A 14,757-nucleotide genomic window follows, 5' to 3' on the forward strand; every position below is an offset into this window, starting at 1 on the left:
ATGGGTGTAAGCTGCAATCATGCTCTCACATGTGTGATGCACTTGGGAGCAGTTGATCGAGGACTTTTACATATGTCACCATCAGAAACCTGGAAGGAGTTAGAGATACAAAAACTCAAGGCTGTGGCGATGTAGACCACCTGGCCCACTTGGGAGGAGATTTTCTTCCAGGAGTCTGCCACCACCTGACATGAGAGTTTGAGCCCCATGAGGCACTGGGACTCAGACACGTCCAGAAAGCTAATCCTCTGAATATCCTATTTTGGAGTACTAATTCCCATGAGTTGGATTTCTGTGTTCATCCCCACTGTCTTGTAGACAAACAGGTGGTTGAGAAGGCTTGCTCCTGGTGATGCTATAGGATGCTTCTGCTGTTCCTGCTGAGTGTAATGATATGGCTGTAGCTGTTTCTGTTGAAGCTACTAGTATTGCTGAGGTTTCTCCGCTAAAGCTACTGGTATCGTTGCAGCTGCTTCTGCTTTTCCTCCTCAGAGCAGCTCCCTTGCTGCTGTGATGGTTGGCACTGAGGCGGTGCAGATGAAAGTACATAAATTCAAAGATAGCCGAAATGACCTTCAAGTTATTGGAAATGCCCTCTTAAAGTACCCTCTCAGAACAAGTCCTGTGAGCAAAAGCCTTTCCCTTCAGCAAAAAAAATGTCATATCACAGTATTTAACCAATTTTCCAGCCTGTCAATTGCTCAGCCCATCAATCACTCACACCTTGATCAACCTGGCATGTTTCAGGGAACCCAGGCACTGACAGTTGAGGACAGAATTCAGGGTTAAAAACCTTCACATTTCTCTTTCAGTTTATGTGAATGGTTGACCTGCCTTTCCCATGAGGATTCTCCTGTTGCACTACCATTACGCTCCAGTTAAATGTAAAGCTGGAGTCCCGTCGGCTTCCCAACATGCCAGTATGTGCTACTGTTACAACCCGTCTGCATCAGCATCTGACTACCCCCGGCAGGTTAGAAATTTCCCCCAGGTTTCTTTGAAGAACACACCCACCCTGCTGTCACACACTGCAAATTCTTTTCAGGTTTCAATGTATAGGCATGGGAAGGGGAGGGAGGTAAAGTTTGATTTCCTCCAAATTCATTTTGGTATTACATTCACCTACATTAGAAAAACTAAAAACAAGCTAGACGTTCAAGTGAAACTCATTACAAATTATAGTATAATATCGTGCCTGATTCATTTTGAATGAGATACATGAAAAAAAACATGTAATTGCATTTGTTTTGAATTGAAAGTAATGTCAATTTGTGTCGCCTGGATTACACTACCTGGCACCTAATTTACTGCCTCCTATAGGTCGTTGTTATAGACATTAATAACAGGCTGTTGTAATGAATGTTTGATGGGTTAGCCTATTACAAGCCCATTATTTCTTTCCTTACATGACTTCATGTAATGAATTTGCATAATTATGCTAATGACACATAATTTTTTTACTTTCAGGCCCCATTTGTTACCATGTTACATCTCAGTAATCAAATGCACATTCAAAGTGCTTCATTACCTTAATTTCACTTTTAAATTGGGTGTAACATTTTCCAAATTTGAAACTTTTATCAAGAAGGCAGACTGGTGAAAGCAATTCCACAGAAATAATAATGCTGTTTCATTATATTTTCCCATTTTGTTACGTTAACTGATGATAACGACACAAAAGGTCGGGAATAAATAATCAAAGCTGTTAACGAAAAGGTGACAGATTTGTCGTCAATATAAATATATAATGATGCCCTGAGCCCAATATGTGTTTTCTATTACATTCATATAATGGATAAAAACCCAACCTGGAACTTTGTTTTCACCACTCAATCAAATTATACAATGCTTAATTCTGCACTGGCCTCTACAATGTACAGAGCAGCAAAAGGAAAAGTTGCTCAAACACCAACATTTCTTCTATGAAGTGCTCTTTTTCTAATCTATATATGCAACTCAGCATAGTCTCGTTATGTATATAGGTTTGATTTATCAAATACCCTTGACCTCAGACTAATTAGCAGACATCCAAATAGCATTAAACATACTCATTTTTGATTGAAAACCAGAAATGTGGTACAGGCACATTGATTATTTTTTAAGTCCCTTTGCTTCTCACGCCCCAGTCAGAGATTGTACGCTCATGACACTTTGAATTTTAAATTCTGATCCTTGTTTATAAATCCCTCTATTGCCCCTCCCTCTCCAGCTCTACATTCATTCAATTCTGGTCTCTTGAGTATTCCTGATTCCATGTGTTCAGCTGCAAAGACCCTAAGCTCTGGATTTTCTTTGTAAATCTCTATCTCTCTCCACCTTTAAGATGCTCCTTTGACCAAGTATTGAACAGCTGGCTTCCTATCTCCATACAGCATCAAATTTTGCCTGATAAAGTTCACGTGAAGCACCATAAATGTGCTATAAAAATTCAACTTGTTATTGGCATCAAGTGGGGAAGGTGGTGGGGGAAGGGGGCATAATAAATGTACCATTAAGTAAGTTTTTTAAAGTCATGAATTCTGCAGCTCACAGCCTCAGCTGATGTCATTATTGTTGCTGGGTGAGCTACCAAATGTCTTTTTATTGCTCCTTAAATGGGTTGGATTTGAGTTGTTTATTTTACTTTGGGATTTTTTAATAACTCTGCATTGTTAGAAGGAAAATAAAACTGGTTGGCAAATCAGGTGACAGAAGTTCTTTCATTTTCAGTTCTGAGCTACAGTTTAATTTTTAGAAGGGATAGCCATCTAAAAAGAAGAATTTTTTCTCCCTCTGTTTATTTTGGAAATTCTGCTGATTATCTGAAAGCAAGGTCTTGCTTTCCTGCAGTAAAGATTCTGCGGTTGGTGGCTTGACCAGAGAGTCTTTCCCTGGGATTTTGAAAAGCTGTTTTGCCTTCAAACTGAGTGAATCCAGAGAACTGCAGATTTCAACCAAAGGATTAATTTCCAGTATCACGAGAACATTAGTCTTTGCTGTGTTGAACGTGTTTAAAGGGGTTTGTCTATAGAAGATTTTGATTGGAACATGTTAGATATATTTGTTAAGGGTTATACATTATAGTGGTTTCTTGTTTGTAAGTGATAAAAGTTCTTGCTAATTTCTTTATTATAGATGTTAAATGCATTTTTAAATAAACTTTGTTTGACAAAGACTCCCTAGTGGGTCATTTGAATTGTACCTGAAGTGAAACCAATCATGCTTATCCTAGCCAAATTCAAAATGCAAAGCTTATGGTTCTAGGGGCTCCAGCCAACAGTTTGGAGTTTCTGACCTGAACTATAACAGGGGAAATGCAGTTTTTATTATCTCCAATTACTTTTTTATACATATAAGGCTGTAAATCTATAAAGCCATTTGAATTACCTTGATGTCTGCATTCTGCTTCATTAGTATCTCCACAGTATTGGACATTTCCTTCCAGGAGCTCTGCTTGGTTTTGGCTTTCTCTAGAAGTTCCTCTGCTTCTTGTTTGGCTTCAAGCCACTGGTTGGAATCCTTCAGCATTTCCTGCAGCTGTTGAGTGCGGGACTGTAGCCGATTCTGCACCTCATCCCACTGAGTTTGAACCTTTTCAACTGAAGGAAAAAAGGAAAGAAAATTCAAACAAAAGGTGACATCAAAGACCAAGGTTACTTTTATTGTATTTTTATTCATTCAACCGGTGTGAAAGGATGTCCTTTGCATTTAGCATGCTATGAAATACTGTTGGATCTTTCCACACCTTCTGCACTCCATTTTTAATTAGTAAGGATTTGAAGGGCTACGGTGAATGGCAGATAAGTGGGGTTGAAGCCCAAATGAGATCAGCCATGATTGTTTTAAATAGCGGAGCAGGCTTGAGGAGTTGAATTGACTATTCCTGCTCTTAGTTCTTATGATTTTTACAATTTGTCACAAATATGAAAACTGATGTAATGCCTGGATCTATGCTACCTTGATTTGCACCCATGAATAATGTAGGGTTGAGCTTTTAGTTATTAGATAAGATAACATTAATACTTAAATTTAAGGGCAACGACCACATGATTCATGAAATTGTGTGCAATGACAGCCGCAAGCAAAATTCTGAAAGAAATTGCTCCATCTAGTCCAACAAAGTAAAGAGATAATTGTTAGCAAGTTATTTTTTCAACTTGTTGTTCCCTGCCATGGTACATGAGTTATGTATCTGAGTTTCTCATCCATGTAACCCAACCACCTTGGCACTTAGAAAGAGGAGGACAGGACTCTAACCTTGCTTTAGTTGTGTGCGCTTACTTTTCTTAAATCTTTATAAAGATTTAAGAAAAGGACTTTGCACCCAGTAAGCACACACAACTGGACATTGGGAGATTTTAATACTTGCATGTGTGTGGTCAGCACTTGCTCGACTATTGCCTATCAATTAATGAATTTAGACAACAAACACACAACTTTAGAATAAGATCCTAGAAACCTAATTCATACTGAGTGAGATTTGCAATGATCATAGAACAGAATTGTCATAGAATCCCTACAATGCAGAATGAGGCCATTCAGTCCATCAAGCTGCACTGACAATAATCCTACCCAGGTGCCATCTCCGTAACCCCCACTAATGTACCCTGCTAATCGCCCTGACACTAAGGGACAATTTAGCATAGCCAACCCACCTAATCCACACATCTTTAGACTATGGGAGGAAACTGGGGCACCCAGAGGAAACCCATGCAGACACAGAGAGCATGTGCAAACTCCGCATGGAGGGTGACCCGAGGCCGAAATTGAACCTGGGTCCCTGGTGCTGTGGGGTAGCAGTGCTAACCAGCATGCCATCATGCTATCTGTAACATCTCCTACCATTTGCAATTTTGAGGTGCAGTAGCTCAAAGAAAATGTGTTGGCCATATAATTTCTCAATCTTCTATTACATTGTTTTTCTATGCATTAATCATCTGAGTCCCCAGACATCAATATAACTATGCTTTTTAAGTGAAAAATGAGTTCTGTTAAGCATTTTATTTTGAACCATGATGATTGAATCATCAGTCTTTAGCATTGCAAGAAATTCATAATGCAACAGTTCAATTATGTGATTCAAGCCTATTAAACAAGAATTACAGAGTTTTACTTGCAAGATATAGAACAAAACTGGATAAATAGAGTTAAGATACAGATCAGTCATAATGGTAGAACAAGTGCAAGGGGTTGAATGATCTACTCTTGTTCGTATATTTCTTTCTAGATATCAATGTATGTGGGTTGGCACGTGTTAAAGCATTCAGGCACCAAGCCTCTTCTCCAGTCAATTCAGTCAGTCCATATTTCAAAGAACTATTAGTCTGCTAAATTAATGGCTCACATAGTACCTCTCTGATTTTCCTGAGAATGAGAGACTAATTGTTATGAAGTCCAGCAACTTGATCAATATTCAGTGTCTGAAACCAAACTACAACCATTTATGCATTTACATTTAAGGAGTCAATAGCTAAAGCATTTATATCTACTGCTGTATCATCTTCAATCGTGAAAATAAATACAAAACATATACATTCACACTGCAGACAGAATCCCAACCAACAAGCTGACCTTTCAAAGGATCTGCGTGGCTTTTCTGGCCACTAACAGATTTATAAAGTTTTGGCATTTAGTTGTGGCTTTAATTAACTTCAACTGTATCTAATACCTATTCAGAATGTGAAATATTTGTTTTTGAGGCTAATTTCTGACTATTTATGTAGTCATGCTATCGGCTGAATAAGGTAACAGGCCCTAATTTCTGACCAATTATCAGTGCTTCACAATATACACAGCTAATTTTAGATACAGTGGTTTTTAAAAATTCATTCACAGGATGTGGGCATCGCTGGCTGGAGCCAGCAATTTTTTGCCCATCCACAACTGCCCTCCATTTCAGTGCAGTTTAGAGACAACCACATTGCTGTGGATCTGGAGTCACATGTGGACCAGACCGGGTAAGGACGGCAGATTTTCTCCCCTAAAGGACATTAGTGAACCAGATGGGTTTTTACGACAATGATGGTTTCATGGTAATCATTAGATTTTTAATTCCAGATTTTTTTTTATTGAATTCAAATTTCACCACCTTCCATACCAGGATTCGAACCTGGGTCCCCAGAAGATTATCCCAGCTTTCTGCTTTATTTGTCTAGCAACAATACCACTGCATCATCGCCTCCCCCTTTCCTTATGCTCCAAATTGACAGAACTTTTGAAGTCTAAAGAAACCTATATTCTTAGAGCATTTGGCTTAGCATGACCCAGGCATTGATCCTTGTAAAATATTTATTAGGTTGGGAACCCTAAAGCTCTGGTGCTGAGATTCTAAATAGAGGCCGTTGCCTTAATTTGATCCTGCTTGCAATAACAGGAAGGAAGAACAGGCATTAATCCAAAAGCAGAATACATTGTTCATTCTGTGGGACTGCAGGCCAAATGTGGACAGACTTGGCCTCGTCTTTGTGCTAGGGCGAAGGATTTATATGCACTATGCGCTTCCCTCTCCCAATGTGCTGGTGGTGCACTTATCAGAAAAAGCAGAGATCGTTTTAAGAGCTTTACATCTGTATTGTTAAATATTAGAAATAAGATATAGATTTAAGCAGGTTTAATTTAGTGTTTCTTGTAAGGAAGTGTAAATCTATAGTTCGATTCATGCGAGACAAAGGTGTTTGTATGTGTGGGATTTTTTACATTTATTTTCAATGTACTTAAGATGGGCTATGGTATGAAAAGTAAAAAAGTTGGGAGAAGTGTAAAGCAGTTGTTTAAGGGGCACCTTAAGTGTGGGAATGCTTTATGAGTTAGGAAGCTGGGGGGTGAACAGCTGTCAGCTCTGCTAGAAGCAAAAAGGCCACGTATTACTCACAAAGGCAAATAGCAGAGGAACTAAAGGATAGTTAGATGAGAAACTATAATAAGTCTTTGGAGGCAGAAGTCCCATCTCCAGAATCCCTTTACTTACAATTCCAACGACATGCTATCCTTAATCAGGGAGTTCATATTCCAAAAGGCCAACCTCAATGGCTTGATTGAATTCATTACAGAAACCAAGAAAGGTAAAGAAGCTCCAAGAACATTGAAGTAAAAAGGAACAAAGGGGCCTTGGGAGGAGAAGAGCTGATGAGGCTGGCTGCAGGCACGCCATATATCTGAAGCAATCATGTGGTTTGGTGTCCTTATTTCCAGTGTTCTGTTGGGGACCAAGTATATGAATTTGTGTAGAATTGCCCCAACACTAAGATTATGACTGGAAACAGGGTGTAATGTGTTGTATCATTTGTGGCATTTTAATTTTACTGAAAATTCCTAATTACAATAAATAATGTAAATTTACTAATTCTCCATCCCCAACGAGAAACCATATCTGTAGGGAGCACAGGTCAGAGACCCACAGCTGCAGTATTGTAATACCTCTAACCCACGTTCCGAGAAGAGTTCCTCAACTGAAAAGGCACATTGTGGTCGGTGCAGACTGGATGGGCCAAATGGTCTCCTTCTGCACTGTAGGACTCTATGATTCTATTATGTTAGTTTAACTAATGCCTCCAGGAATTGTCCAATTCAAGTGAAGTACTCGACTTTTTTGGTATTTTTTAATTCTTGGCCAACAATTCATACTCTAAATATAGGCATAGATGCCCACATTATGCTGCTTCAGTTGTAGAATTATAAAAGAATTGAAGAAATATTTTTAATAAGGAACACTTAAATAAACAGATCAGTTTCTCACAAGCATTATTACATACATAATCAAACCTGTCTTTATCACTAACATATAGTTATTGCGATATCGTCTTCCATTGACACACAGCTATTAACACATGGGAACATGAATTTAACACTGTTTAGTCAGCCTTCAAAGTGTGAAGTTAATGGAATTTGAAAAGAAAGATGCAATAATGTTAAAGACATTTCTTACTAAAACATGGCAAAAAACATGAAAATGAATAAGTCTTTTTTCTAATTGTTCTGCTATGTGTTTTATGTCGTCTCCAATGGATTTCCAAAATGGAAACTTGCATCTGAGCTATTTTGGAGGACGATGAAGGACCAGTAAAAGGCAGAATGCTCTAGAAATACTTGTGGGCATCAGCTTGTACCATCACATCTATATCTACTGGTAGGAATACACATTCCTCCCCTTGGGAGAGATATAGTGCATCAGGAATTTCCTGTTAGGACAGAAGATATATAGGAACAAATGATATGAGAATCTGTTGCTGACAATATTAATGCAAGTGGCATGGTGGCACAGTGGTTAGCACTGCTGCCTCACTCCACCAGGGACCTGGGGTTAATTCCTGGCTTGGGTCACTGTCTGTGCAGAGTCTGCATGTTCACCCCGTGTCTACATGGGTTTCCTCTAGGTGCTCTGGTTTCCTCCCACAGTCCAAAAGAAGTGCTAGTTAGGCCTATTGACTATTCTACATTGCCCCTCAATGTACCTGAACAGGCCCCAGAGTGTGGCACCTAGGGGATTTTCACAGTAACTTCATTGCGGTGTTAATGTAAGCCTGCTTGTGACACTAATAATCTTAAACTTACGATTCCCGGGAAGCAGGCAATAATATTATTACTATTAATGGCGTTGCTTGAAATAAGTTTTCTAATTGGCAGCACTCAAAGATGCCCGAAAACCACTGTCACACCTATCTACAGTAAGAAGTCTCAATACCAGGTTAAAGTCCAACAGGTTTATTGGGTACAAGAACCACTAACTTTCGGAGTGCTGGCTGCCCTTTTGTCACTCACCTAACGAAGGGGTAGACAGCGCTCTGAAAGCTAGTGATTTTTGCTACCAAATAAACCTGTTGGACTATAACCTGCTGTTGTGAAACTTCTTACTATGTTTACCCCAGTCCAACGCCAGCATCTCCACATCACACCTACCTACCACCATATTTGAGAGATAGATGCAGCACTATAGTATTTGTTGCCTGAATACTGAAGTTGACATGCTTCATAAGTCTCACATGACCAGTGACAGTAAGACATTGTTCCATTTCTCACAGGTACACTGTAATGTTGATTAATAGGAATGGTGATCTGGATTAAAAACAGGGTCAACCGACTCTATGCAGCACTGCTTCAGCAATCACCAATAGGTATGGAGCTGCTTCATTACTTGCTAACTCGTGACTTATACATAGGGGTTCCTTTCATTTCACTGTTACCATTCATTCACTTCTTAGTCCTCTCCCCATACGGACTTGGCATGTGCACAATACTTTTTCAGACTTTCCCAAGGTTCCAAATGTCTTTTTTCCACCTATTCTGAGACTTCCGTTTAATTGTATGGATCCGGTTAAACTTCACTTGCACTTCATTTTCTGCTCCCCGCACACATCCAAATTAGCAACTGAAGCCAGGCATTTTTATGATAATGAGTTGTCCACAGAAAACCAGGATAATTCGTTAAAACAATTATGTATAATTATCCAAAAGTCAACTAATTATCATAATTATCCACAGCACACTGCACTATACAACCCATTTATAACCATTTGGCAGCAAATAGCAACTGTAATGGAAAATCTACCCTTGGCATTCCAAACTCTCACTGCCATTAACACAAAGATGTTTTAATCTCACACTCCCATTAAAAGAAAGACATTAGAACCTCTCATTGTAAATTCAGATTGTCAATCGAAGCAATGATATTAATGGAAAAGAGGATAAAATTCAACATTGCATGGTTACAAAACAGGAAGCAACAGTTTGGTTACAGACAATAGTTTTGTCTGGATTTCCTTTTGACTGATTCATTCAATAGGATATAAAATTCTGTCATATGTAATCTATTCCCACCCAGGATTTGTCCCCGATACTGAATTTTATCCCAATCTCTCACTAGTTTCAATACTCAGGCACTTCAACCTGACAAAGACATTCAAAATTTAAACCTGACATTGATATCATCACATTGACATTCTCCAACCTCACACTGTTATCAACACAGGCACCTTAACACTACATTGCCATTACCTCATATGACCATGAGATTGTAACATAAGAGTTCATAGAATCCCTAAGGATAGGAGGAGGCAATTGAACCTGCACTGACAACAATCCTAACTAGGCCTTAGCCCGTAACCCCTATTTATCCTGCGAACCCCCCATGGCATTCAGGGGCAATTTTAGCATGTTTAATCAGCCTAGCCAGCACATTTTTGGATCGTGGGAGGAAACCTCAGTACCCAAATGAAACCCATGCAACCAAAGGGAGAATGTGCAAACTTCACACAGTCATCCAAGGACGGAACTGAACCTGGGACCTTGGCATTGTGACACAGCAATGCTAACCACTGTGCCATCCATAAAGATATGACCCAAAAAAACACATTTCGAATTTCCCTGCAAATTTGGACAACAGCATAAGTGTAATCTCATATTAATATAAGTATAATCTCATCTTTCAGATCCTTTATGACCCCACTCCTCCCTATTTCTGTTACCTCCTCTAATCCTACAACTTTTCATGATAATTGCACTCCTTCAATTCTGACTTGCTGAGAATCCCTGAATTCAGTCACTCCAACACTGACAGCAAGGTTTTCAGCTGCTAAGGTGCAAAAGCTTTCAAATTCCCTCCCTCTTCACCTCCTTCCTCCTTTAAGGAAATTTTCAAAATCTATCCTTTAGACCAAGATTTTAGTCATTGACCTAATATCGCCATGTTTCTCGGTGTCAAATTTTGTCTCCTGTGGGAGAAACATCCTCTTGGGACATTTTGCTGCTTAAAGATGCATTATAAATATAAATCATTATCGGATTGCAAAGAACTGGATTTTTGTGTTGAAGTAGCCAATGACTACTCTGCATTCAAAATCTTAAATTTGCAGCTTTTACACATGTTGTCAGACAAATAGAATCAAGCAAGCACTGGATTGTCTATAACAGTCATTAGATTCCAAAAGTATTCACTGCTTTGACAAAGGGTCATTCACAAAGATCAGCTCTTTTCTCTTCTTACAGATGCTGCCAGATCTGCTGAGATTTTCCAGCATTTTCTCTTTTGGTTTCAGATTCCAGCATCTACAATAATTTGTTTTAATTCACTGCTGTTAATATAAATGGTTCTTGGTTAACAGGGTGATACTGACCTCAAAATGGAGCATGCAGCATTACTACTCCACTGACCCTAACAATTTGGGAGGGACATACAGCTAGGTGACCGAAATAACTTTGTTTCGGGTAGTTTTTTTTTCAGTAAGTGGTAGGATGTTGATTGCTATTATAGGCCAGAATTGGTTGTCTTTTATGTAGTGTACACTTCAATCAGTTTCATGGGTAATCTCCAAGCCAAGGAGGCCTCACAAATCTAAGTTTGATATTCTGAAGGTTTAAGGACCTGGGTGCTGAGGAAATGGAAACTCACAAGGATGTCAATTCCAGAGTAGGTCGCTTGGGCTCAGTGAGTGAGGAACACCAATGAGAAGTTCAGTGAACTATACTGGGACCAGTTAGTGAGCTCCTGACATTTGAACAACCAAAATAACTAGACTTGATATCCTCATATCCCCAATTTGTGATTGCAACCTCTTCTCCTCCCCTAGGTATGGATGCAATTTGTTGTCTGAATGTCAAAGTTTACCTCACACAGTAGGAAGCACTTTGAAACATTTCAATTACACCATAGAGAAGACTGTATAAATGTACGTGTTGTTATTAAGTATTTTTGGAATGCTTAGTATGGTAAAGAGATGGTATCTGGAGCCTCCAGTTGTCAATTGAACAGAACATTGACATGTTTTACGCGGCAGAGGGAAGACACAGAAAAAAAATACAAAAACAGGAAAAGCTAACAACACTCTACATGCAAACTATTTGATTTGATTTATTGTCACGTGTATTAGTATGCAGTGATAAAGTATTGTCTCTTGTGCACTATACAGACAACGCATACTGTAAACAGGAAAGGAGAGAGTGCAGAATGTCATGCTACAGTCATAGCTAGGGTGTAGAGATAGATCAACTTAATGCAAGATAGGTCCATTCAAAAGTCTGATAGCAGCAGGGAAGAAGCTGGTCTCGAGTCGGTTGGTACGTGATCTCAGACTTTTGTATCTTTTTCCCGACGGAAGGTGGGAGAGAGTATGTCTGCACTGTGTGGGACCCTTGATTATGCTGGCTGCTTTTGAGGCAGTGGAAGTGTAGACAGTGTCAATGGATGGGAGACTGGTTTGTGTGTTGGACTGGGCTTCATTCACGATCCTTTGTAGTTTCTTGTGGTCTTGGACAGAGCAGGAGCCATACTAAGCTGTGACACAACCAGAAAGAATGCTTTCTATGGTGCATCTATAGAAGTTGGTGTGAGCTGTGGCGACATGCCAAAATTCCTTAGTCTCCTGAGAAAATAGAGGTGTTGGTGGACTTTCTTAACTATAGCATCTGCATGGAAGGATCAGGACATTTGTTGGTGATCTGGACACCTAAAAACTTGAAGCTCTCAACCATTTCTACTTTGTCCCATTGACATAAACAGGGGCATGCCCTCCACCACATGTCCTGAAGTCAATGACTATCTCTTTTGTTTTGTTGACATTGAGGGAGAAATTATTGTCACCATGACTGTTCATCAGTTTCTTTATCTTTTTCTATCTCACCATTGTTTGAGTACTAAATGAATGCCTATAAAGAAAGCAAGTAACTGAATTCTTTGGATGTAAGCCATCCATCAGAATAGGAAGAAATAACAAAAGTAAAGAGGAAATGATGCAAAAGTGAAGGCACCTTTAGGTATCAATGACCACAATACGGTTGAATTTTGCATCCAGTTTGAAGCTAGTTAGCTGTTTAGAATTATACTTTGCCGTGCTTAACTATTTTGATTGGTAAAAGTTATGCTAACTTTTTGTTATATCCTGCGCTCTTAGATAAAATCTGTTTTGAGAAAAGCTTCCTAGAGGATCAATTGCAACATACCATAGTGAAACATTGGCTCTATTCTCTTTCCGCAGATGCTGTCAGACCTGCTGAGTTTGTCCAGTATTTTCTGTTTTTGCTGCACTTCATTCATTTAGGCTGAAGGGTCAATAATGAAATGAACCTGTTCTCTTCACAGATGCAGACTGACGATGTTACGCTCTTTTTTATATAAGATTTCCATCTTGATTCCAAAATCAAATGTAAAAGTTGGGGATCTAGGCCAACTGCATAACATACCTTGAAGTTTCTGGCCTGCTCCCTAATAAATGAAAAATTCAGAGGGAAGGACCCACCATCTCTGATTAACTAAAAATGTTAAGGAAAACATCAAACTTTGGAACTCCCTGGCTGGGATTTTACCATTGCATTGCAATTAACCTGACTGGCGCTGGTTTTTGCGACTGATGCCACTTTACGAGCACTGGATTTCCAGGGCAGTGAGGCTCACACTGGAAATGTGCAAGGGGTAAGTTAATTTATTGTAATTTATTTAAATAAGCATTTACATGTCATTAGTGAGCCTGGTACTCAAACACCTAGGCTTGCCTGCCTTTATGACCTCGCCAGCGGGAATAGACATGCTCCCCATGAACGGGGAGCAATTGACTTGGCCTCGCCAGAGCCATTGAGGTCTCCATGGGGAGGCCAAGGGCAGTGGAGGGGTGTCCCTTGGGCAGTACTAGATTGGCAGTGCCAGCCTAGCAGCTGGGTAATGCCCACTGGGAAGTGCCAGGGGTGGGGCTAATGGGGGAGTGGTAATGCCACTCTGCAGCTATCGGTGGGGGAAGGTAGAGGGGGCCCGCTGCCACTCTGTAGTGAATGGTGGGGGTGGGGGGGGTGGTGAACCCAGTGTCACTTCATTCTTTTAGAGTGAAGAGTCAATACTTGAAATGAATCTGTTTTCTTCACAGGTGCAGATTGATGATGCTGAGCCTTGCTTCATGTTTTTTTAAAATTAAAATTTCCAGCATCTCCAGTTTTTTTTTGATTTTTGCTTACATGAAGACTCCTATTGCTCACCATTCTCTCTGCTGTTATTGACCATGCTTTGCAGTGATTCTACTAAAATTAAGCTACTGCCACATCCTCAAAATGTAATTTAAAAAAATACTCTCTTTGGTTTCACTGGAGAAATAAATTTAGTGGATGCCAGGCTGTAATTAAGTCTTCATTGACAAGGCCATATTTAATAAGCTTATCATAGCATATGTTACTCAACAGGTCTGCTTATTTACAGGAGGTGTAATTTGTTGAAATTTTTATTTGAAAATGAAATATGAAAATAATTAATATATCATATGATTGCCCCCAAAATATAATTCAAAAGCTATTAATGTTAATGAACAGGAGAGCTATGGTGGGTATCCTAATATTTTTGAATTTACTGATGCATTGGGCATTATGGTCACTGTGACAGCCCTAATCTACTGTTATCTGGAACTCATTACTTATCTAATGAAGTGTAACATGAAAGACTATAATAGTTTTTACAGCTTATAAAATTGCCCTGCTCAGCGTTGCAGCCAGCCTTATCATTTACTAAGTAGTGCAGGTCTGTGTTTCCACACTGCAGCAACGACATTATAGACTGGGAGGAGCTTGCTATCAATCATTTAGAACTGCGACAATTTGTCCATCAAGCTGCATCACCCTTGTAGTCCAAACGTCTTAAATGACGAGTTCGAGCGGCAGCAGAGAAATAAAAAAAGGAAGCAAATCCTGCACTCTGCATCCCACTACCTCATGAGACATCCTGCCTGATGTGCCAAATAATCTGTGGACCAAGAATTGGTCTGTCCAGCCCCATGAAGACAGATGGCAGAAACCCGTGACCCTGAGGCCAAC

At 39.6% G+C, this 14,757-nt stretch overlaps 1 protein-coding gene across 9 annotated transcripts in view; it reads right to left on the reverse strand.

The window, feature by feature from the left end:
* Nucleotides 1-14,757, reverse strand: part of dmd (dystrophin) — a 1,714,977-nt gene that overhangs the window by 325,898 nt on the left and 1,374,322 nt on the right. For all 9 annotated transcript variants that reach the window (XM_080203928.1, XM_080203931.1, XM_080203930.1 and 6 more), the window contains one exon: nucleotides 3,367-3,578. In XM_080203928.1, coding sequence (XP_080060054.1) covers nucleotides 3,367-3,578 — 212 coding nt within the window. The remainder of the gene's footprint in view (nucleotides 1-3,366; nucleotides 3,579-14,757) is intronic.

Source organism: Carcharhinus amblyrhynchos, chromosome 15, assembly GCF_965287045.1.
Source record: "Carcharhinus amblyrhynchos chromosome 15, sCarAmb.v2.hapA, whole genome shotgun sequence".
NCBI classification, from domain to species: domain Eukaryota; kingdom Metazoa; phylum Chordata; class Chondrichthyes; order Carcharhiniformes; family Carcharhinidae; genus Carcharhinus; species Carcharhinus amblyrhynchos.